Source organism: Sorex araneus, chromosome 2 (genome assembly GCF_027595985.1).
Source record: "Sorex araneus isolate mSorAra2 chromosome 2, mSorAra2.pri, whole genome shotgun sequence".
Taxonomy (NCBI): domain Eukaryota; kingdom Metazoa; phylum Chordata; class Mammalia; order Eulipotyphla; family Soricidae; genus Sorex; species Sorex araneus.
Window position 1 is genome coordinate 159004760 of NC_073303.1, and position 26022 is coordinate 159030781.

At 39.1% G+C, this 26022-nt stretch overlaps 1 protein-coding gene across 5 annotated transcripts in view; it reads left to right on the forward strand.

Moving 5' to 3' along the window:
- The window catches only part of SENP7 (SUMO specific peptidase 7), a 114440-nt gene that overhangs the window by 78845 nt on the left and 9573 nt on the right, over positions 1-26022 (forward strand). For 4 of the 5 annotated variants that reach the window (XM_055125307.1, XM_055125310.1, XM_055125311.1 and 1 more), the window contains 8 exons: positions 2814-2847; positions 8993-9172; positions 11079-11350; positions 14199-14332; positions 17431-17547; positions 20053-20175; positions 22446-22538; positions 24263-24411. In XM_055125307.1, the coding sequence (XP_054981282.1) occupies positions 2814-2847; positions 8993-9172; positions 11079-11350; positions 14199-14332; positions 17431-17547; positions 20053-20175; positions 22446-22538; positions 24263-24411 (1102 nt within the window). The remainder of the gene's footprint in view (positions 1-2813; positions 2848-8992; positions 9173-11078; positions 11351-14198; positions 14333-17430; positions 17548-20052; positions 20176-22445; positions 22539-24262; positions 24412-26022) is intronic. The other variant, XM_055125309.1, reaches the window with a different exon arrangement.

The following is a 26022-nucleotide window of genomic DNA, read 5'->3' on the forward strand; positions in this document are numbered from 1 at the left end:
TTTGCATAGGACATTATGCCTTCTCTGAAAGCTATCTTTAGTTCAGAGGAAATCCTAACATCATAGGAAAATGTTTTGAAATCAGAACTCTGCTTTTTGATAATTTTTGAAAAAGAAATGTAATATTGATATTTTTCAGGTTGTAGAAGTAACTTAGTAAAATAGTTTTTTTCAGGTTGTGGTTGAGAGCACAATAGAGAAATGTTTTTTTTTTGCTTTTTGGGTCACACCTGGCGATGCTCAGGGGTTACTCCTGACTCTGCACTCAGGAATCACCCCTGTCAGTGCTCAGAGGACCATATGGGATGCTGGGAATCGAACCCGGGTCGGCTGCATGCAAGGCAAACGCCCTACCCGCTGGGCTATCGCTCCAGCCCCTAGAGAAATGTTTTGAAAAATAAAATATCGTTGCTTTGACATTGGTTTAAAATACTATGTAAATTTTGGGAGTTTGTCTTTACACTCTTACCAGAGAAATTTCATTTTTAATTGGTTTATGTTGTAAACTGACCTTTCCAATTTCCTAAACCCTTCTTTTAATTTAAGAATTTCCAGAATAGGCAGGGAGAGATGGTACAGTGGGTATGGTGCTTGCCTTGCCTGAGCTTCCATCCCTGGCATCCCGTATGGTCCCCCAAGCCCAGCAGGGCAAGCCAGGAGTAAGCCCTGGGCGCAGCTGGGTCAACCCTACTTACCCCTCCAAAAGGAAAAATCTCCAGAACAGCTTCTGTTCTTTTACATTTTAAAAATGTGTTCCTCCTCATATAAACCCAGACTTTATGTGTATTTACCACTATTTCTGCATAATCATATTAATCTTTTAAGACTTATTTGAAATACTGCCTCTTCAAATAAATCTTACCTGATTTCTCCTTCCACACAATATTTAACTTTTATTTTTTTTTTGAGCGATAGCACAGCGGGTAGAGCATTTGCCTTGTACGCAGCTGACCCAGGTTCGATTCTTTCACCCCTCTCGGAGAGCCTGGCAAGCTACTGAGAGTATCTCGCCCTCATGGCAAAGCCTGGCGAGCTACCCATGGCGTATTCGATATGCCAAAAACAGTAACGATGAATCTCACAATGGAGACATTACTGATGCCCACTTGAGCAAATCGATGAGCAACGGGGTGACAGTGACAATGACTTTTTAATTTTTTTCTGTGGACATTAATATTTTAAATGTACTTATGTTGTAAGTTTTAAGTTTTGTGCTTTACAATTACTTATATTCTCGTCATATAAACTTCTTATCTTTTACAGATTAGTGGTAGCATGCCATGATTTTGCTCCTATTTAATATCATCCATAAGTGGTTCAAATTTAAGTCATTTCTTATAAAATCTAGTTGAGGGCCAGAGTGATAGTACAGTAGGTAGGACATTTGCCTTGCACTTAGCTGACCCGGGTTGGAACCCCGGCATCCCATATGATCCCCCAAGCACCCAGGAGTAATTTCTGAGTTCAGAGCCATGAGTAACCCCTGAGCATCGCTGTGTAATCCCAAAAGCAAGAAAAAAAATCTAGTTGAATTATATTGAATATATCATATCAATGAACAATGGCACGACAGTGCTACATCATATTATAATTCAGGTATTTTCCACATAATTTAAATTTTTATTGTTAGACATAGGATAATAGGGCAGAGTATATAAAAAACTGGTCAGACGATGGTCAGACTAGGGAGCTGAAGAGATAGTATAGGGGGTAGAGTACTTGCCTGGCACTGGGCTGACCTGGAATGGGTCCCTGGCACTACATGTGGTTCTCCAAACACCTCTAGAAGTGCTCTCTGAACGTAAAGCTAGGAGTAATCCCTGTGTACAGTTCGGTGTGACCCCAAACTTAACCCATCTAATCCCTTAAAATTGGTAAGATTAAGGTCTTCTTTCAGGGAATTTATACTCGAATGGAAGAGACAGAAATAAAAATAAAAATAAAAATTTACCTTTTGTAAACTGTATAGTAGAAATGTACTAATACAGGTAATAGTACATCATTGTACATCATATATAATCAAATCCAGCAAGTTATGGGGACTTTAGGTAGATTGTAGCACTGTAGTATTGTTGTCCCGTTGTTCATCGATTTGCTTGAGCGGGCACCAGTAATGTCTCCATTGTCAGACTTGTTTTTACTGTTTTTGGCATATCAAATACGTCATGGGGAGCTTGTCAGGCTCTGCCATGCGGGCGGGATACTCTTGGTAGCTTGCCGGGCTCTCCGAGAGGGATGGAGGAATTGAACTGGGTTGGCTGTGTGCAAGGCAAATGCCCTACCCGCTGTACTATTGCTCCAGCTCCTGTTGTTGGCATCTCTTAAGTCTTGTTTATTTTTCTGTTCAAATCTTGTGTTTATTTTTTGGTTGGGTTTGCTGATTTTTTGTCATTGGGTTATTTATATATTTTGAAAATTAATCTCATATATGATGCTTTGTATGTAACATGGAAGATTGCTGGGAATATCAGCAAAAAGTCAGGCCCTGTTTTATACTTTATTTTTCAAGATCATAGCTACTTTATGAAGTTATTGTAGTCCACTGGACTTTATTTCTTCTTTAAATATTCAGAAAGCATTAAGTTGATGCTTTATAGATGATCATATTGAAAATTAAACATTTGTACAGGGTTCTGACTCTATAAAACTTAATTATCTTCAGGTAAAATCTTAGTCATATAAAGACTTGAGCACTGAAGTGTGAACTTTCAGTATGTATTTGTGCTTTGAAAAAGAAAATTAAAAAGAATTGAGTAGTAAAGCATTTTGAGCAGTATGCCAATTTATTTATTTTTTCAAAATTTTTCTTGTAGCTCACAACCAAGTATGTTAAGATTCCATTTCAAGGTAAGCTATCAATTAATTGTCTTATAGCCTCTTTTTCACTATAATTTGAGCAAAAAATAATCAGTCAGCAAAAATTTTAAATCTTTCTGTTACCTGTTTTCCATACTTTTCCAGTATAGAATTGAAGTAAAATTAAATTTAATAGTTTATTTCAACTTAGCTCCTCTTCAAGAGCAAATTTAAAAGCTGTTATGATGTTCTTACTGGGTGGGTCCCAGCAGCCTCCACACCCAGCCTGCGCCATATTAAGGGCCCGCCCCACAGCTCCTTTCCGACTCTCTGCTTGCTGCTCCACCATCCCAGGTGAGGCTTGTCTATGGCTGATACCGCTGCACCTATTCCAGAAGGGAGAACCCACCTACCTCGTGGGTCCAAGACACTATCTCCAAATGACAGCATCCAAAGATAGAGACCAAATATTGAATGTAGCAAGACCAAAGAAGGAACTCACAGAGGAAGTACCTAGAAGATGTGCAGTCGACCTATCAAATGAGACTTTACAAGCCAGAAGAATATGAAAGGATATAGTACTAAAACTTAAGCTAAATGAACGTCTCACCAAGAGTATCCAGCTAGATTATCCTTTAGATTTAAAGGAACTACAAAGAACTTCATGGGCAGGCAACAGACAGCTCAAAAAATTCATAGCCTTGAAACCAGTTTTGCAGTAAATTTTAAAAGAGCTCCTTTTTAAAGGACAAGAGAGGCTCTCCCTGCTCTATTTCACATTTCTTTCTCTGTTATCAAAGATTAAGTGATCATATATTTGAGACTCTGTCAGAATATTTAACTCTATTCCATTGAGTCTATGGGTCTGTTTCTGTTCCCAATGCCATATTGTTTTAATTATTACTGCTTTGTAGTACAGTTTGAAGTTGGGGACGGTGATGCCACCTATCTTCTTTCAGACCTCTGTCTAACGCCAAGGACAAAAGTCAGATCAGAATGGATTAAAGACTTTAGTATCAGAGTTGAATCCATACGGGTACCTGGATGAATATATAGGCAGAACCCTCCATGATATTGAGACTGAAGGCATCTTTAAGGATGAGACACCACTGAACAATCAAGTGGAAACAAAGATAAACAAATAGGACTACATCAAACTAAGAAGCTTCTGCACCTCAGAAAAGTGGCCAAAATACTCAGAGAGCCCATGGAATGGGAAAAATTCACTTGTATTACGTGTAGCCTGTTGATCTTTGGTTTGCTTGAGTGGGCACCAGTAACGTCTCCATTTGTCCCTGTCACGTGCTAGTGCAGCCCAGTGATCTGCTTGCTCCAGGAACAGAAAGAGCCTCAAATCGTTCATTCAGGGATTTGACGAAGAAATCTGACCATCTAGTTGGTGGGCGGCCACGAGGTCTTCTGACGTCCTGTAATCCAGTCGGTAACAGCTCTAGTCCAGCGGTCGTCTCTGAATTGCATTACATGACCGGCCCATCTGATTTTTGATGCTTTGGCAAATGAGACAGCATCCCTGATTTTTGACCGTCGACGGAGATCAGAACTCTGGATTCCTTCTCTCACTTGAGTGAGACATGATATTCCCAGCATAGCTCTTTCGATTCCTCTTTGGGATACCCTAATAGCATTCTCATCCTGTTTGCGTAGGGCCCAGGTCTCTGAGGCATATGTTAGTGCAGGAAGAATGGTGGAATCGAAAAGATGTGCCCGGAGTCGGAGGTTCTTTATTCTCTTAACCACCTCTTTGACGCTCTTGAATGCATTCCACGCTGCTCTCTTCCTCCTGCGCAGTTCTGGCACCAAGTCGTTCCTCATATTGATTTCTCGACCCAGGTACACATAGCTGCTGCATTCGGAGATGTTGGTTTTATTGAGAGCAAATGGAGCTTCAGGGACCAGTTTATTTTTCATGAACATTGTTTTGGTGAGATTCAGCTGCAGTCTGACCTTTCCACACTCGTGGTTCGAAGTCGGCCAGCATTTGTGCCGCTTGGCTAATGTTTGGTGTTATGAGAACGATGTCATCAGCGAAGCGGAGGTGGTGTAATTGCTGACTGTCTATCTTCACTCCCATTCCTTCCCATTCCAGTTGTCACATGATGTTCTCGAGGGCGGCACTGAAGAGTTTTGGTGAAATGGTATCACCCTGCCGCACCCCTCTCTTTACATCAATGATCACTTCTTTGTAGAATGGTGAGATCCTGGTGGTGAATCCATAATACAGCTCGCGGAGGATTTTGATATACTGATTTTGAACGCCCTGTTTGGCCAGGGCTTCGATGACCGCCTCAGTCTCAACAGAATTTAAGGCCTTCTTTAAGTTGATGAATGTTAGACAGAGTGGCATCTCGAACTCTAGAGAAACTTCAATGAGTTTGGTTACTGTGTGGATATGGTCTATCATGCTGAATCCCCTTTGGAACCCGGCTTGCTCGCATGGTTGTCCTTCGTCTAGTGTTCTGCCTATTCTGTTCAGGATGACACGAGTGAACAACTTGACGACAGACAGCAGGCAGATTGGGCGATAGTTGATGTCGTGGATGTCTCACTTCTTGTACAACAGAACGGTCCTACTGGTTTTCCACTGGGACGGAACCTTGCATTCAGACAGGTAGCGTGTGAAGAGTTGGGCCAGTGTATTGATGAGTACTGGCGGCAGATTCTTCAGGTGTTCGGGTCAGACCTTGTCCGGACCAGGTGCTGTACGCGTCTTTACCAGTGAAATGGCGTGTCGGATTTCAGAAGGGAGAACGTTGGGAACGACATATCCATTCTGCAGAATTTGGTATGTGGGCAGGTGGACATGGCTGTCAAAGAGATCTGAGTAGAAGTCGTGAATAATTTTCTCCATTGCCTTTCTGGAGGATGTGATAGATCCATCGGGATGTCGGAAGGCAGTCATCTTGGTCTTGTAGTTGGTGAAGGACAGGCAAGAGTTGCGAATACTTTTCCCGGCTTCTGCTGCACTGGCCAACACTGCTGCTCTTCTCTCTTTGAGGTCTTCCTTTATCGAATCTCTGCACAGCTTTGTGAGCTCGGACCTTAGCTTGTGGTTGCCTGAGGCTCGCACCAAACCACATTGACGAATGAGCTTGAGAGTTTCCAAAGACGGGCATCTGTTTGTGGCTTTCTCACTCTCAGCATTCTTCGCACAGACATGGAGGTGCTGAACCAGTCGATCGTATTCCTAGTCGATGTTGTCACAGATGGCATCTTCCCACGTTGCTGCAATAGTGCCAAAGAGCTCCCAGATGGTGGTCATTCTGGAAGTTGCCTTCTTAGACTTAAATTTTGCAGACTTTTCTCCCCGCTCTGTGAAGTAGAATTTTGCACGAAGGAGGCGGTGGTCTGATCCCGTTTGGAATTTTGGGACAACAGCAACATTGGTCAGGCAAAACCTTTGATTGAATATGATGTGGTCAATTTCATTGTGGAACTGTCCACCGGGAGACTCCCATGTCCAGCGTTTAGATTTGGCCTTCTGGAACTGTGAGTTACCATGGATGGTCTTGGTCGACATCATGAATTCAGACAGTCTCTCACCCTGATCGTTCCATTCTAGGCCATGTGTCCCAATGTGGGAAAAATTATTTACCCAATACCCATCAGATAAGGGCTTAATATCCAGGATATATAAAACACCAGTAAAACATTACAAGAAAGAAACCTCCAACCCCAACAAAAAATAGGGAGAAGAAATTAACAGAAACTTCTTCAAAAAAGAAATACAAATGGCCAAAAGGCACATGAAAAAAATGCTCTGCATCACAAATCATCAGGGAGATGCTAATCAAAGCAACAACGATATATCATTTTACACCACAGAAAGTGGCACAGATCAAAAAGAACAAGAACAACCAGTGCTGGTGTGGATGTGGGGAGAAAGGGACCTCATTCATTGTTGGTGGGAATGCTAACTGATCCAGCTTTGGAAAACAATATGGATATTTCTCAAAAAACTATAAATTGAGCTTCCATATGACCCAGCAATACCACTTCTGGGAATATATCCAAGGGTGAAAAAAAGGCAAAAAAAAGTAGAAATGATATCTGCGTTTATATGTTCATTGCAGCACTGTTCACAATAGTCAGAATCTGGAAACAGCCCTAGTGCCCAAGTACAGATGACTGGTTAAAGAAACTTTGGTACATTTACACAGTGGAATACTGTGCAACTGTTAGAAAAGATGAAGTCATGAAATTTGCTGATAAGTGGATGGACGTGGAGAGTATTATGCTAAGTGAAATGAGTCAGAAAGAGAGGCACAGACATAGAATGACATGCCTCATTTGTGGAACATAAGATAACATAATATCAAGAATAACATCCAAGAAGAGTAGAGACAAGGACCAGGTTTAGAAGCCTGCCTCATGTGTTGGGGGAGAAGGTAGTTGGGATAGAGAAGGGATCACTAAGTTAATGATGATTGGAGGGATCGCTCAGGATGGGAGATGTGTGCTGAAAGTAGACAAAGGACCAAACATGATGGCCTCACTGTGTGTATTGCAAAGCATGATGCCTCAAAGTAGAGAGAGAGAGAGAATGAAGGAAAGTAACTGCCATGGAGGTTCGGGGGGTGGGGGTGGGGGTGGGTGGTGGTGGTGGTGGTGGTGGTGGAATGGGAGTGGTGGGAGGGATACTGGAGACATTGGTGGTGGAAAATGTACACAGGTGGAGGGATGGATGTTTGATCATTGTATGACTGAAATACAACCATGAAAGCTTTGTAACTGTATCTCACGGTGATTCAACTGAAAAAAGAAAAGGGTAGGAGAAACTTCCCATTATGTGGCATTGAGTATGGCACTCACTAATGGTGCATGTGGTTGTCCTTTCCTAGATTAAGAAAGGCTAAAAACATACATCAGTTAATCATCCCCAATTGACTTTTATTTGTTTTCTGAGAATTTGCTATTCCTTTAAATTTTACTGGACCAAGATATATGAAATGAATTTGTTATATGCCTGCCAAGGGGACAGGCTGGGGGTGGTGGGAGGGAACCTGGGGATATCGGTGGAGGGAAGGAGACATTAGTATATTGGTGGTGGGGTTGGTGTTGGAACTCTGTGTGCCTGAAACAACTATTAAACTACTTGTAATGATTTACAACTACTTGTAAATCACGGTGTCTCAATAAACATTCCTGAAAAATTAAAAAGACTAAGATGTTTTATAGCCTGGAAATAGTTTATCATTGTTTTAATGATTTCCAGTTAATACTAGTGGACTAATTGTAGTGGTGGTGGGGGAAGGGCTGTTTTACATATGAAGTTTTAGCAATAATAAGATTTTTGGTATATAAAAATGTAAATAGGAAATGTAAGGAAGGAATCATAAAGGAAAACTTTAAATGTTCAAATATGTAAAATTCTTTTTCCTGGTAGGTTAAGATTAAGAAAGAATAAAAAAACATTTCTCAGCTGAAGAAGTCAAAGGACCTGGAAAATATACTTGCAGCTTGTAGATATTAAGACCGTTTTTGTCATTCTTCTCTAAAACCTCTTAAAATAAAAAATGACACTTGATAAATATAACCAGTAGACAGTAGCCTTTTTAGAGAATGAATTAAATAAAAAGGAAGAAAATATATACAAATAAAAATTAAAATATAAACTAATGCAAAACTTTATGCTCTGAAAATAAAGATGTGATCAGAAACAAAGGCTGGAGCAATAGCTTGTGACTGACCCAGGGATGAGTGGGTGCTTGTGGTTATTGTTCCATTTGAGTTTGAGAAGTGTTTGATCAACTTCTTTGAAAAAACATCCTGGGTATCCTTATAGGGTCTTCATTGAATATGTCTACTGTTTTGGGGGAATATTGCCATTTTGATGATGTTAATCCTCTCAATCCATGAGCTGCGTGAAATTATATAGAACTTTTACATCTTATTTTTATTTCATAGATATGATTAAGGTCATATAATATGAGAGACCAAATTCCTACAATGATTATTTGCTAATTATTTGGCCATTTCTAATTGTAATGTTATTTTGTTTTACTCTAATATACTGCTTGAAGTATATTAGCAAAGTTTAGTAATGTGAAATGGAAATATATTTTAAAGTGCATAGAATTCTTTGTGAAATATTTAAGGGGATTAAAGAAGTCATATAGTATGTAAGTATAATATAGCTAATGGATTAATTAATTAATTTGTCTTTTATGTATTTCAGTGTCCCTAAATGAGGTTTTATTGTTAATAGATACTTCACATATAAAGAGATTTGGGTTATGGAAAAGTAAGAATGATGAGCACAGTAAAAGGAGTCACGCTATCCTTTTCCTCTGGGTCTCTTCCGATTATCTTCAAGATATTGAGATACAGTTTGAAAATTCTACAGTAAACCAGAAATGTGAGTATAAAATAATTTTTAAATTTCAGTATAACTGAAAAGTACTGTATATAAAATAGTTTTAGATTAGTAAGGTTTTTATCTCTTTGATCTGCCTTTCTCCATTCTCTTTTCTTCTTTTTTATGTTACCCTTTACAGTTTAATTAAACACTCTTGTTTACAAAGTAGTTCATGATGATACAGGCATTCAGTATTCCAACACCAATACCAATACCACCACCAGTATCACTTTTCTTCCTCCATTGTCTCCATTTTTTCCACCCACCCCTTATATCTGCCCCATAGCAGTCCCGAAATAATTTATTTTATATTGCTTGTTACCAATAAACTGCTAACAGAAAGAACAAAAGGTATTTCTTTAGAAGAAAGTAAGTGTAAATTGTTGTATCACACCATAGAGACATAAGTCTTTGTATGAGGGATTACTAAGATTGTTATAAGTTAAGCCTTCCCATGTCAATGTTTTTGTTATTGGAGATTGCTCTTCTACATTATATCCCATTCAGTCTCATATTATCAGTGGATTATCAGTGTTGTAGAGTTTGGATATGTCGTGTGGCCACAGATGTGGCTGCACACTCCAGGAAATCCAGAATATTTAACTGAGCAGTACAGCTGGAGTCAAATTTTTCACTGGGTGGCTTTGGGTATGGGCATAACTGCCAGGGCTTCCAGAAGTACAGGGAAGTAGCCCATCCTTACTCCCAACAAAAAGCCTGGAGATTTCAGTCACAGGGACCTGTCCTGAGGTCTCAGCAGGTTAATTTCTATGCTTGGTCCTGAAAGTATGGGGTCCGGCCGGAGGCATGGCAGTGACTTCAGAGTGTATGAATGTGCAGCTCCTGGGGCTTTGGTTGGCACTGCCCTCTGGAGTGCCCTGGGTGTCCCACCCAGAAATGGGTATCTGAGAAATTTTGCTGGTTCTTGATTTCTTTTGAGATTTAGTTATGAGTCTCTGGAGCAAGGCCATTAGATGAACTTACATGGTGACACAGGTTGTTTGGCAGAAGTGGGTCATTTTCACTTTTCTTGCACCTTAAATATATTAAATAAGTTTAATATCTTTAATATGAGTTGTTTCATGTTCGAATTCTAAATTATTTGAAAAAAATGGTTAAATAACAAAATAGTTGGGAGAAATTTCAAGAACCATTTATAATCATTGAACAGAGATAGTACCTTTTGAGATGATTTGAAATTATTGATGAAAAAAAATTTTGAAAGTTTTGGATTGAAAGGCTTCTTTTTAACTTAGTTATTAGACTTTAAAATAGGGCCATCCCCAGCATGTCTGAGGTGGGGAATCCCAGAAACCATTCTCAGACTTTCTAGGGGACGATAGCATGTGGTTCCTAGGATTAAACTCAGATTTAAGTGCAAGCAAGACATGCTCTTATTTTCTTTTTTTTGCCCCTGAGGCGTTACAGAAAAATAATTTCTTTATTGTCATCCATTCATTTATTCATATATTCACTGACAAATGTTTACTAACACCTACTAAATGTCACACACATATGGAGATATAGTAGTTAGTACCCCACTATAGAGTTTCTTTTATGAGGTAAAAGGAGTCTAAAAGTTGTATTTTGGTTCTAGATTCTGTTATTTATAATTTTGTTTTTTATTGGGGCCACACTGAACTCTACTAACTCTTACTCTTACTCTTGCCTCTGAACTCAGGGGTCATTGCTAGTGAGGCTGGGGGTACTAGGTGTAGTGTTGGGGTTTATACCAGGGTCAGGTGCATTAAGGGCCCTGGTTCTAGATTCTGATAGCCTGTTTGGGTTTATAAAATAAAATAAAAAATACTTTGTGGGTTATAAACTTACCTATTATTAAATTATTTTAATTATAATCTCTAAAAAAGTACCATTACTGAAAATTGGTTTCTTTTATCTCTCATAGCAAGATCCAATGAATTTATTTTCCTTGAGCTATACAATCCTGTTTCACAAAGAGAAGAATTAAAGCTGAAGGATATTATGACTGAAATAAGTACAGCCAATGGAGACTTAGAACTTCTTTATCCATTGTCTTGGGTTCAGGCACTTCCTTTACTTCAGACCCTTTCTTCAAAAGAAAGTTCTTTTATACATTATTACTGTGCTTCGACTTATTCTATCCCTGTTTCTACTGCTGCTGCTGCTGAAGAAATGAAGATGAAATCATTATATCAGGTTAGCATCAATTTATCTAATTGGCCAAGGGAAAAGAGGAACATCAACCGTAATTCTTTCATTGAAAGTTAAGCAATTTCAAAGTGTCATTTTTTTTTCTCAAAAGGTCACAGAAGCCATCTCAAAAGAACTTCTACTACTTAATCTAGAATATTTAATCAATGAAAATTAGTAATGGTAGCTTTAATTTTACCAGATAACATAAATATACCCATGAATCTATATTGATGTAAATAGGTCTATATATGAAATGAATGAATCAGTAAAAATAATGGTAGATAGGGTCAATCCTTTCTTAGAAAAGTATTCCACTTAATAAATGTAAAAAGAATAAAATAAATATAAAACCATCACTAAACTCATAGTTGTGGTTGTTGCAGGCAATGCTCAATGAGAGATGCTAAATTCAATGGTGAAAGCTTAAGGAGAAGTAGAATATGCTCATAATATTAAAGTTTCTTGTCCCAGATATTTTTTAATTACAAAAAGTAAGTAGTATTTTCACATTGGATAAGCCTGACAGACATCTGCTCACCCTGTGATCACATTTAACATCACCTATAACGGATAGATATATTGACTAAGGTATGCTGTCACATCATACACCTAAAAAGGGAACATCACTTATGGGATACTTTTGGCCTTATTGTATAATCTCAACCAAATCATGAGAAAAATCAAGCAAACTCTGTTGAAAAATAATTGACCAGTACTTTTAAAAAATATCAGGCCATAAAGGGTACAGAAATTATAGGCATTGGAGAATTCTGAAACAGAAAAATACAAACTAGTGGATAAAGTAAGATCAGAATAAAGTGTGAAAAGTATGAATAATAATGTTATCCTAGTACCTAAATAAAAATGGTTTAAGAAAAAGAAGAATGAAGTGTGTGATTTAGAGATTAGGTAAGATGTTAATATTAAGGGAATTGGAAAACATTTTTCTTTTGTAACTTTTATTAAGTTTAAAATGATCAGAAAATAGCATGTTTAAAGGTCTTATGACATCTTATGGCTGGGAATAATGTAGGGGTGCTTTCCTTGCTTATGGTTCAGTGCTCTGCACCTCATATGGTTTGAGCCCCATCTGGAGTGATTCCTGAACACACACCCAGGAATGATCCCTGAGCACTGCCAGGTGGTGGCCCACAAACTAACAAAAGGACGTTTATTTTTATGGGAAATAGACAATGTACATATGACCTATGTACCTCTTAAATACCTCTAGAATAAAATTATTAAGGTTCAAGCAACACTCACAGATTTGGTCTAGGGGTAATCTTTTTAAAAATTTTAAGTAATTTTTATTTTGAGAGGTCTCCCAAGCAGTGTTTGGTGTGGGGGTGGGGGCGTATCCAAGGGCCACTTCCTGATACTTGACTAACTGGGAAGGCAGTTCACTGATAGAGCCTGAAGACGTGGAGCTGCTCAGACCCAGTAGTGCTGAGAACCAATGGGACCCCCCAAGTCATGCTCAGCAGATGTCCAGGACCATGCCTGGTGGAGCTTGGGAGGCCCTGTGATGCTGGGGATCGAACCATACATGGGCCCTATTCCTGCTATACTGTCTAGCTAGCCTCTCATCTCGTCATTTATTTATCTATTTATTTTAAAATCACATTATTAAAGGACATAGCACATGACTAAATTGTATATATAACTTAGTATTTTACTTGTTATTTTTCTTTGGCTTTTGGGCCACACTTATTGATACCTTACACAGTGCTCAGGGATCACTCTGTGTTGTGGTAGTGGGGATGGAACCCAGCCTTCGCACATGCAACATGTGCTCCAGCCCTTGAGCTATCTCTCCAGTACATATACTTTAATAATACATCATCAGTTTATGTTGGTATAAACTCAGTCTCGTAAATTTTATTTTTTTATTTTTAAAATGCTATTTAGGGGCTGGAGTGATAGCAGAGCGGGTAGGGCATTTGCCTTGCATGCAGCCGACCCGGGTTTGATTCCCAGTATCCCGTATGGTCCCCCGAGCACCGCCAGGAGTAATTCCTGAGTGTATGAGCCAGGAGTAACCCCTGTGCATCACCAGGTGTGACCCAAAAAGAAAAAAAAAGCTATTTATTACATATTTTCTTCATTTGAACATGGAAGTTTTAGATTCTTTAATTGAAAGGACAGATCAGAAAGTAATAGCTTCACCTTAAAAAAAAGACATTTTTATTGAGGTACTGGGATTTAGAATGCTGTGTATTTTAATTTTTATGCATGCATTGTTCCAATGCCACACACATCACCAGAGTGCTCACTTCCCTCCACCAGTGTCCCAAGTGCCCCTTTCAGGCCACCACCACCACGTAAGTTCAGTCCTATAGTCAAAATCTCCAGCTTTTGGACATTTGTTACTCTTCCAATATGTTTCTTCATATCTCACATATGAGAGTGTGCTACACACATAGATGAATAAAGCTAAACTCTTGGAATTTCACAAAATTGTAAGTCAATAATAAGTTAAAAAATTTTCCCCCCAAAATTGTATCTTTCTTTTCTACAAGCATATAAATTAAAATGTTGAATATGAATAATTCTATTGTAATGCATTTTAACATTTACATAAAATAGATAATAATACTTAAACTTTGACCATGGCATGCATGGTAAGCTTTGAGCATGGTATGCACAGTATCTTTTTGATTATCGCTATTATTTTTATTTGGTTGTATCTTTGTAGAAATTCTAAAACTAGAGCTATAACTCCTTGATATAAGTTTTTTTTTTAAAGTCACATTTTGTCCTACAAGTCTAGGTTTTAACTCTGTTCTTTTGAAAGTTGATATGTATTTATGTATCTATAAAGGAAAACTTTTTCTTTGCCATTTTCTGCCAGCTCACAGATACAAATACAGCTAAGCCTACTTACACCTTCCTGCAGCGGCAAAGCAGTGGTTGCTACTCTCTTTCTATCATGTCTAACCCAGATGAGGAATGGCAAGAAGTCAGGCACACTGGACCAGTTCAGAAGTATGTACTGTGTCATATCACATTTGTAATAGGTTGGCATATTAGTGGTTATTGGTCAAGTTGCTGCTTTTATGTAGTTTTATTTTCAAGCTCTTTACAGTAACAGTAATTACTTTTGTATTTTACTTTAGTAACGTTAATTTTTTTTTAAATGAAAATAATAGTGGGTGAAAGGGAAACTTGGGACATTGGTGGTGGGAAATGTATACTAATGAAGGGATGGGTGTTGGAACCTTGTATGTCTGAAAGTCAATCATGATCTATGTTGTAACTGAGTATCTCACATGATTCAATTAAAAAAAAGAGCTTTCTTAGTAGGGAAAGCAGTTCACTTGTTTTGCATATGTGAGACCCTGGGCTCAATCCCTGGCTCTGTGTGTGTGTTGTGTGTGTGTGTGTGTTTAGTATTTAATTAGAAGTGTATGTTTAATTCATTTTTAAAAATTAAAAAATTTAAGTAAAGAACTGTATTTACAAAGTTATTGATAATTGAGTTATAGGCATATAATATTTCATTGCAAATCCCACCACCAGTTTCAGCTTACCTTCACTAGAATTCCCATATTCCCTCTCCATCTCTAACCCCCTCTCGTCACTCTCCTGTCAACGTGACAGCCATAGCACAAAGTTCCAGTGGTTGCAGCTTAGACCTCTTGTTTTCAGTGTTGTTGAGTCTGTGTTTAGGATATATGGCTATACTCCACATCCATTTCACTGAACCCCTGATTCCTGTTCGCCCAGTACTTCTTCCTGTTCTCTTCTTCCCCGCCTTGATTTCTTCTCTGTCCTTCTATAATCACTGGGGTCAAAGGTGATCTAGACATGCCCCCTTTACTACAATACATTTCCTTATCAAGTATTCTGTATACCGCAAACATATCATCCTATTTGTCATCCTGCCTCTGGCTTATTTCACTCAACATAATACCTTCCATTTCCAACCAGGTTGCAGAAAATTTCATGATTTCATTCTTTCTTTCAGCTGAGTAGTATTCCATTGTGTATATGTACTGTATCTTCATAATCTACTCGACACCTAGGTTGACTCCATATCTAGGTATTGTACTGAGTGCAGAAATGAATAATGGTGTGCATATGTCCTTTTGAGAGACACACTAATTTTGAAGATTATATGTTTCATATCTAAATATATGATAGGAAAATGAAATTGCTTACTGTAGTATACTTCAATTTCAGAAGTTTCCCTTCAGAAGTTACTTCTTTGTTCATATCCCGCCTTCCTCAAGACCTAGTCCTGGTTCTGCACTCAGGAATTACTCCTGGTTGGGGCCCAGGTGATCATATGGGTGCTGGGAATCAAACCTGGGTTGGCCACATGCAAGGCTGTACTATCTCTCTGGACCCAAGTCTTCACATATTGTTGTTTTATTTAGTAATCATAGTCACGAAATCCCGTTGATTGTCGAGTGGCTCGAGCATTCTCAGTAACCTCTACATTTCTCCTATCCCTGAGATTTTAGAAGCCTCTAAAGGCTTCAGGGTCAGAGGAATGAGATTCAGCTGGTTACTGGCTTTGGCATATATATACCATGGGAAGCTTTGCGAGGCTGTCCCATGTGGGCAGGAAGCTCTCAGTGGCTTGCGAGTTTCTCCCAGAGGGAAAAGTAGATATAAGATATCGCAAATCAGCCACGCGCTTCTGGGAGCTTGCTTTGTAGTCTCTGGATGTTGGCCGTTGATGGGATTACACACACCTGGGTTCCTCTGCCGGTACCTTCATGTGTGAGGCCTGTCCGAACGTGTGGAGAGGGGCCTTGAGCATGGCTGTAGCTAGGTTCCGGTGGTCTTCGGCCACCGGGAGCTCTGCTCGGGGCAGGGAGGGAAGCTGGAGCCCATCCCCTCCGAGGGGCCCTGGGGAAGATAGCCAGGCATGCAGGCAAGAGACTCTCCGTAATCATAGTACCTAGGTAAAATTAGTTTTGAATGACTTCTTTTCTTGAGTATTTCTGGCAGTATTGATTACATTTTTGCAGTCCATATTACAAAATCATAGCCAGGAATGCTCTGTTGATTTTCTCTAGGAATTTAAAGAGATGATCCCAGAAGTAATGTATCCTCTGGTTTTGACTTCTGTCTACCTGTTTTCTTAGATTTTGTATTGTTAATGCTTTTTAATGGAAAATGTGGTTCCTAAACTCTTAAGTTTTTTATTTACACAGCTGCTGGTATAGAGTAGCCATTAGTAGGCTTTGAAAATTGTTATTAAGGTATTGTGATTATAGTAGTGCTAAAATTACTGCTTTAGGAATTAAATTTTAGTGTACCACACCCACCAACCATCATGTTAATATCTCACCAGTGATCATCCCTAGATCCCATATCTTCACCCGCACTTCCCCCTTTCCCCACCTTTCTACACCCTACTTGGCAGACGAGTTCTGTGGGTATAGTCTAGGAGTTTGGAGAACATACTTACTGTTTGGCTGCTGACTCTTCTGAACGAATAGGGACAAGTATTAGAGATTCAGATTTAGAGTTGGAAAATGAATGTAGAAAAATCTTATATAATTTAACAGTTTGTTGAAAGTAAAAAGTTGTACCCCAAATGAGAGAGAGAACAAAAGAGAATGCCCTGACACAGAGGCGGGGTGGGGTGAGGGGGATCGGGTGGGGATGGTGGGAGGGACACTGGGATCATTGGTGGTGGAGAATGGTGGAGAGATGGGTACTCAATCATTGTATGACTGAAATGTAAACACGAAAGTTTGTAAGCATATAACTGTACCTCATGGTGATTCACTATAAATAAATAAATGAAATATTAAAAAATAGAAAGTAAAACGTTGTGCAGAGGCCAGTTTCAATAGTATTGTGATTATGGAGAGATAACCTATTAATTAAACAAATGTCAAGAATAACCTATATGGGAAGAATTGGCAGTGAGAAGATATTCAACCAAAGTACTGTTGGTACCCTGTGGAATAAATGAAACCATAATTGCTTGTAACCTGCCAGATATTTTATACCTTGCAAAATGAAACTACTGAATGAATACTGCTACTCTGCTATAGTGTATAACAAATTTCTTTAATAGTAAATTTTCAATACTAATATAATTTAACTTCATTCTTGTTTAGATTGATTGTATATCCTCCACCACCTACTAAAGGAGGATTAGGAGTTACTAATGAAGATTTGGAGTGCTTAGAAGAAGGAGAGTTTCTTAATGACGTAATCATTGATTTCTATCTTAAGTAAGTACATCGATAAAATATCATTGTTTTACAGGTTTTGATGTGTATCTTAGAGTACTATAATCGTCTTTGGCAAATTCTACACTTGATCTTAACCAAGAGGCTGAGAAGCGATGGCAAATTTTAACTCTGAAGAAAACCTGACAGACAAACCTGACAGATTTAAAAATTTTTACATACCATCGTTTTCTAGAGTTGATTAACTTAGTTTCATTTTTTTTTGCTTCTGTAAATATTATATACTTCTATAGAGCACTCCCTTTTTTGGTTTTGTTTTAGTTTTTGTTTATCTTTCATTATCAGATTTGACTTACATAGTGGTAATTTCTCATAATTCAGGAGTCTGGCTATCGCTTCAAGATCAAGATACAGCATGTTAGTGTCTGGTTAAACTTTCCTTGGGTTTGCAGATAGACACCTTACCTTCTCTCATGTCTTCATTAAATCCTGGTGTCTCTTCTTTTTGTAAGGGCATTTTTAAGTCATTTTAAAATTCTCTCACTTTTCTATTACTATACTATAAACAATTATTTTAAATATATTTTTTAAAATAAAAAATGGACAAATAGGTAAGTTTTTCAAACTTTATTAGTGGAAAAAGTGCCAAGCCCAATGATCTTTTTTTAAAAAATTTTTTTATTAGTGAATCACCGTGAGGTACAGTTACAAACTTATGAACTTTCATGTTTGCATTTCAGTCATGCAGTGCCCATTCTCCTCCACCAATGTTCTCAATATCTCTCCCACCACCCCCACCCCATACTACACCACCCCACACTGCCTCTGTGGCAGGGCATTATCTTTTGTTCTCTCTCATTTTGGGTGTTGTAGTTTGCAATAGAGGTATTGAATGGCCATCATATTCGGTCTGTAGTCTAATTTTGGCACGCATCTTTCAACCCAAGTGGTCCTCCCAACATCCTTTACTTGGTGTTCCCTTCTCTATCTGAGCTGCCTTCCCCCCACCTCCCCACCCCAGCATGCGAGGCCAGTTTCCAAGCTGTGGGGCAGACCTCCTGGTTCTTGTCTCTACTACTCTTGGGTGTTAGTCTTCCATTCTGTTACTTCATATTCCACAGATGAGCGCAATCTTTCTATGTCTGTATGGATCTCTTTTTAATTCTGATTGCCTTCTGAATTCTTCATCTTCAAATCCAATAATGTTGTATTTGCTATTGACTTATTGCACTTCTTTGACTCTTGTATTATTGTTGTGTTAGAGGTACTTGCATAAGTACCAATCACTTTGGGAACTGAAAAGAAGTGACTGTGTAATTATTTATTGTTTAGTAGCTATAAAGCTTTAGCCGTACTGTACTGGAAATCAAACTTTGGCTTCCTGCAAGCAAAGCATACACTAAATCCCATTGAGCTCTCTCTTCAGCCCAGCAATTTCTTTTATTTATTTTTGCAATTTCATATATTTTATTTTCATAGAATAGTTCACAATAGTTCATTACAGTTAATATTCAAATACCAATACCACCACCAATAAGAGGGAAATGTATGAAGTTTGTTGTATTTAATTCTGGAGCCATTTAAGCCCGTATATAAGAGAATACAAGCAAGTATGTTAAAACCAAACAAATATGTGCTACTTTTGGTATGTAAGTGGGCTTGAGTATAAGAGGTCATTCTGCTCCAGGACATTCTGCATTGCTCTCTTTGGGGAGCTTTAGTTTATAGTCTCTGGATCTTGGCCATTGATGAGATTACATGACGCCAGGGGTAGTTTGTGGGTGTGACTGCTAAGCTACTGGAAAACTGAGGAGCTCGGGAGAGGAGGCCCAGTCCCGATCCGAGCAGGCTTGGAGAGCTCAGTCATGGATTCTCGCATACCTGGGTTTTTCTGCCGGTTCCCTCTTGGAGGAGGCTCGTCAGAGCATGTCAGCCCACAATTTCTATATTACGTGATCTTGATGAACAATGAGGTTACTTGAGGATGTTGTTTAAGTGTCAGACCCTGGGTTTTAATCGTTGTATTTGATTCTTGATAACACATGGTCACATGAGTGTCATCCTTTGTGTCCTAGTGTTCCCTCTGAGTATTGCTGAGAGTGGCCACAGTGGTCTTTGATACTGCTGGGAGTGGCCCCCACATTAATAGCAACCCAACCCCCCCCATCATGAACTTAACAAAACAACAACAACAAAAGTAAACTGAAAGTTGAAATTAGAGTAAAATGTAAGGTGATCTTGTATTGGATAGAAAATGAGTATGTTTCAGGGCCACGGGGAAGTTGATGGGTGGGATCTTTGGGACACTGGTGAAGGGAACTAGGCACTCTGGTGGTGGGTATGGTACTAAAACAGTATGTGCATAAAAATATCATTAATAGTACTGTAAATCACAAAATAAAACTATTTCAAAAAGATAAAAGCTTAAAAATAATAAAAATAGCAAAAATAAATAAAATGAAGATTTCCAGAATATATAAGATAACTTGGGGGAAGATCAGCTAACATATAAAAATAACTAACTTTTGTGATATTGTTACTTTTCAGATATCTTATATTGGAGAAGGCATCAGATGAACTTGTTGAACGAAGTCACATTTTTAGTAGCTTTTTTTATAAATGTTTGACAAGAAAGGAAAATAATTTAACAGAAGATAATCCAAATCTTTCGTAAGTCAATCACCCATACTCTTAAGTCCTAAGAGGAGAATGTATTACTCTGACACTCTTAGTTCATTCTTCCCTAGAGTTAGCAGTGTTACCATTTGTTTGATCTTCATGGTCTGTTTGCTCTGAGAGACATTTCCTAATTTTTTGATGGTCATACTTGGTTTTATATCTTTCTTTTCTTTTTTTTTTCACGGGGGAGGGCTCCCAAGTGTTGTTCAGGAGGTCCAGGGGTCTCTACTAGCAATTCTGGGTTAGTCATTGGTTGAATACTCGAGACTAAGGTTGTGGTACTGCTCAGGCACTCCACTGCTTCAAGTACCTGGGCCCCCCCAGTGCTGTTCAGGACCTTCCAGGCCTGTACCTGGTGGTGCTCAGAGAATCATGTATTACCAAGGATTGAATTGGGTCACCTGCATTGACCTTAACCCCCATACTCTCTCTCTGACCCCTGATATATTTCTTACTTTCCTTGGTGAGGTAAAGGGAAGAATCAATATGTGTGCATTCAGTCCCTTTCTAGGTGACTTTCCTAGATAGTATATTATTTTTTGTCCCTTATGACACTTATATTTTGGTAAGTAGTTTTTTCTTCTCTTATTTTATAAATTCTTTTAGAGAAGTTAGGATAGTTTTGATTTTTATTAATTTTTCATGTTTTTTTCTTTTTTCTCTTATTTGGGGCAAACCTGGCGATGTTCAGGGGTTACTTCTGGTGCTGCACTCAGGAATCACTCCTGACAGTGCTTGGGAGACCATATGGAATGCTGGAGATTGAACCTGGGTTGGCTGCATGCAAGGCAAGCACCCTACCCACTGTGCTATCTCTCTAGCCCAGTTTTTAATAGAAACTTCACTGTATCACTGTATCACTGTCATCCCATTGCTCATTGATTTGCTCGAGCGGGCACCAGTAAAATTGCCATTGTGAGACTTGTTGCTATGGTTTTTGGTATATTGAGTACACCATGGGTAGCTTGCCAGGCTCTGCCGTATGGGCGAGATACTCTTGGTAGCTTGCTGGGCTCTCTGAGAGGGGCGGAGGAATCGAATCCTGGTTGGCCACGTGCAAGGTGAACGCCCTACCCGCTGCACTATGGCTGGTGGATATACTTAACTCATTGACATAACTTTTTATATATGAAATAGAGGGAGATAAAGTTATCTTTAAGCATTTAAGGATGCTTAAATGCCTCATTCCTCATTTTTCATTAAGTTTTGACATATCTCGCATCACTGGTAAAAAATTTAGCACTTACATTAAGGTTAAATGTTATTATTTTATATAATGTGAAACAGCTGAATAATAAATATATTTTATTTGTGTTTATATTCTGTTATTCAGCCACTTTTGGAATCTATACATTTTATAAATTTGCCTTTCTTCTATGCATTACATTATTGTTTACATGATCACATTTAAGAACCCCTGGAGTTATTAAAACTACTTAACTTCTTAGGATGTTGAATATTATGTATTTAAAAATTTTTTTGGAAATTTTTATACATTTTGTTTTCCTAAAGTAGCTCACAATAGTTCATTACAGATAATATTCAAACACCAACTCCACAAGTGAGCTTCTTCTCACAACAATGAGGGAAGTGTTTCCCTCATTGTTGCAATTTTTGCTGTATTTCATTCTGGAATGTATATAAGAGAATACAAGCAAGTATGTTAAAACAAAACAAATGTGTGCTGCTTTAGATACATCAGTGGGATGTCGCATGGCCACGAATGTGGCTGTGCTCTTCAGGAAATACTACATCACTCTCTTCGGGGAGCTTTGTTTTATAATCTCTGGATCTTGGCCGTTGATGAGATTACTTGACGCCGGGGGGGGGGGCAGTTTGTGGGTGTGACTGCCAAGCTACTGGAAAACTGGGGATATGGGTGGAGGAGGCCCAGTCCCTATATGAGCAGGCTCGAAGATCTCAGCCATTGGTCTCGCATACCTGGGTTCCTCTGACAGTTCCTTCATGCGTGAGGCTCATCCGAGTGTATGGATAGTGGCCTTGAGTTGGGTTCTGGAGGTTTTTGGGTGCCAGGGTTCTGCTTGGGGTGGGGAAGGAAACTCAACCTGCCTCCAAGGGGTCCGGGTGAAGACAGCTTGGTGTGGGGGCAGGAAATACTACTGAATATTACGTATTTTAAAGAGTATGTTTAAATACATCACATACAACATTTTTGCTTTATATATACATATATATGTGACTCTTGAAATCCTCATATTTCAAAATTTTTATTTATAACATGCTATCTTTTATATTCTCAGAATGGCACAGAGAAGACATAAAAGAGTAAGAACATGGACTCGTCATATAAACATCTTCAATAAAGATTACATCTTTGTGCCTGTAAATGAGTCGTGAGTATTTTTGATTGTTTAAAAATAAAGTTTAAAAGAGTACAGAAAGATATTTTGTGCATGTTTAGATGAATGATCAATAAAATGTGTTGGTACCTAATTTCCATGTATTTCTGTTAGTGCTTTTCTGAAAAGAAGTGCTTTTCTGAACTAAAGCAGAGGTCCAGGAGGAAGTGGTAGAGCACATGGCTGGCATGTATAAGGCCTGGGTTGGGTCCCTGTTACTGCACGGTCTCCCCGACCCCGTTGGCTCTGTCCTGGTGGGCTCCAAGCCACTTCCAGGTGCAGTTTCTACAAAAATGATTAAAACATAAAAGAACAAGTCATTAAAGCAATGATTTGCTTATCTTGGTTTCTCGTTTGACAATGGCTCTGCTTTAAACATAGTGAAATAATAAAAATAAATGACAGACAATTTTTGTTTGAATCAAAGAAAAATTTTTTTCTAAATAAAATATCACGTTCACATATAAATAAAGGTCTTTAAGCACTAAAACTGAAAATGGTGATACCACCCATCTATTTACATTTTTTTTTTTTTTTTTGGCCATACCCATCTGTGCTCAGCATTCACTGCTGACAGGGCTTTAGGGACCGTATCTGGTACATTGGACTGAGCCTGGTACCGATGTCAGCTATGTACAAGGCACTTGGGTCCATTGTAGACAGTGGTGCAGTATCAGGGAACCAGCCAGGCCCTACACGTGCCTGGCAAGTGCTCTATCATTTTATCTTTCTCCTTAGGCCCCTGCTTCAGTTGCAGGTAGTACGGCTTTGTACTGTCTGTTTGGTGCCTCAGAGTCAATTTAAAGCAAATTTTCTATAGGAGAAACTCTAAATATGTGAAAAGAAACACATTCGCATCATCTGTATTTACCCCACATGGTGTTTTTACTTGTTTAGTTTTTGAAAGGGTTTTATATATTATAGCAGGTATTCCAAGGTACTTCTGTAAACTTGTTGCTAAGTTTGTCATACTCATTTTCTCAGCAACAGATCTAAAACGTTAGTTTTTTGGAGTGTGTTTTCTTATTTGTTTGTTTTTGGGCCTGACAGTGCTCAGGGTTTACTCCTGGCTTTGAGTTTAGGGATCATTCCTTTTTTTTTTTTTTTTTTTGGGTCACACCTGGCGATGCACAGGGGTTACTCCTGGTTCTACACTCAGGAATTATTCCCGGCGGTGCTCAGGGTACCGTATGGGGTGCTGGGAATTGAACCCAGGTTGGCCACGTGCATGGCAAATGCCCTACCCGATGTGCTATCGCTCTAGCCCCTAGGGATCTTTCTTGGCAGGGCTCGGGGAACTGTATTGTGGTGCCAGGGATAGAACTCAGGTCAACTTCATGCAAGGCAAGTGCCTTACCCACTATATTATTTTTCCAGTTAGGGAGACTTTATTTTAAAGTCATGACATTTCTTTATTTATTCAAAACCGGATGTCACGCTAAGAATATGTTACCTAACACATACAAAAGGATGAGAAGAAAATACGTGAGTATATCAAGAAAAAGTACACATGGAATAGAAAAATAAATATACAATAAAATTGGAGAAAATGATTTTTCAAGCATTTATTTATACAACCTATGCCCTTCATTGCTTATTTGTGAAATCATCTTTTTAAGTCAGCTTCCCACAGAGCAAGCAGCATTTATTGTTCTGTGTTTCAACTTGGTTTTGCTAAGACTACTTTATTAGTTTCTTTTTTTTTTGTTTTAAAACAGGTCTCACTGGTATCTTGCTGTCATTTGTTTTCCATGGCTAGAAGAAGCCGTGTATGAAGATTTTCCTCAAACTGTATCCCAGTACTCCCAGACTCAGCAATCCCAATGCTTCCAGGTTCAGCAGTCCCAAGAGGAGAACAAAGCGAAACGTAATAAAAGGAGATGATGCATTTTAATGATGACAACAGTAACATGATCCTGGGGTCCCTGAAGGATTATATGATTAACGGATAATATGGGTGTTTTTTAGTTATTAAACTTATTAGAAGCAAAAGATACCGTAAGTTTTCACAATAGCTACCCTGTTTCATGTGTAGGTAAAAATGGAGCACTGTAACATTGTCCTCCCATTGTTTATTGATTTGCTCAAGTGGGCACCAGTAATGTCTCTGTTGTGAGACTTGTTACTGTTTTTGGCATATTGATACGCCACGGGTACCTTGCCAGGCTCTGCTGTGCGGGCAAGATACTCTTGGTAGTTTGCCTAGCCCTCCGATAGGGATGGAGGAATTGAATCCAGGTTGGCCATGTGCAAGTCAAACGCCCTACCTGCTGTGCTATCGCTCCAGCCAAGGTAAAAATGTAGGCTTATAAAAATTTTTATAACCATTTTTATTGAGGTACTGGATTTATAAATCATCAAAAATACTTTAAATATAGTTCTTAAGTTCTACTATTATATCAAGTTTTGTCATCATGCTTTTTGTTTCTTTGAGGCCACATCAGCTAGTAATTGGGCTTCTCCTGGCTCAGTGCTCAGGGGTCACGCTTGTGATGTTCAGGGGACTTTGCAGTTCCATGGATGGAACCAGGGGGTCCTGCAGGCAGTACATGCACTCCCTTCAGTATGGACCATAATACAGGCAGTGTGGTCCTGAGCTCCCTTCGTAGCTCTTATCACAGTACTTTTTAAAAAATTCATTCCTTCCCTCCTTGCTGTTTTTGTCCAAATTGTTGTGGTAAGGCCAGAGAAATAGTACTAGCCTTGCATGAGGCCATCTTTGATTCACTCCCCTGATTCGAGTATAGTCCTATGAGCACTTTGAGGATTGATCCCTGAGCACAGAGCCAGAAGTAAGCTCTGAGCTCTGCCCGCTGCAGCAGGTCCCTAGCCACCCTCCACCTCCCTGCCCGTAGATGCTGTGGTTGCGGTGACTGTGGATCCACACGCGCTGACTGTCCTGCTTGCACCTTTAGTTGTGGTACTTGCCAGAGGACAGACATCACTGTCTCACTCACCCACACTCAACTGACGGTCACTGAGGCTCAAACTCTTTCATTTGTGCTCGTGGCACATTCTGGTTACAGTGCTTGCTGGGGTTCCTGTGCTTCTCACGCAAACGCTTGCCCAGAGTTGCATTGGCTGGCCCTCTGCTCATGGGGGCCATGTCGCTCACACGTGTGCTACTGGGCACCGCCCACTCTTTGGTGAAGTGTGGTCAGAAATACTTTGTGGCACCAAGAATTACTAGTTGTAAACAGCAGGGCCCTTAGGACGGCACTTCACACATTTGGCAGCAGCACAGTGATTGAATCCAAAATGAAGCATATGCTTGCCCCCAAATGTATGGTGGGTCCCTCACCATACGTTCTTCAGACTAATCTCTAACATGACGAGAAATTTGTGACATGACTCTTCAAACATAGGTCCTAGATTTTTTTCCACCTTAATTGCTACCATGCATAAAAATGACAGTTTAGACCTTTATTGCAAACCACAACAGCTAATTAGAGAGAGAAAACAGAAGGGAATGCCTTGC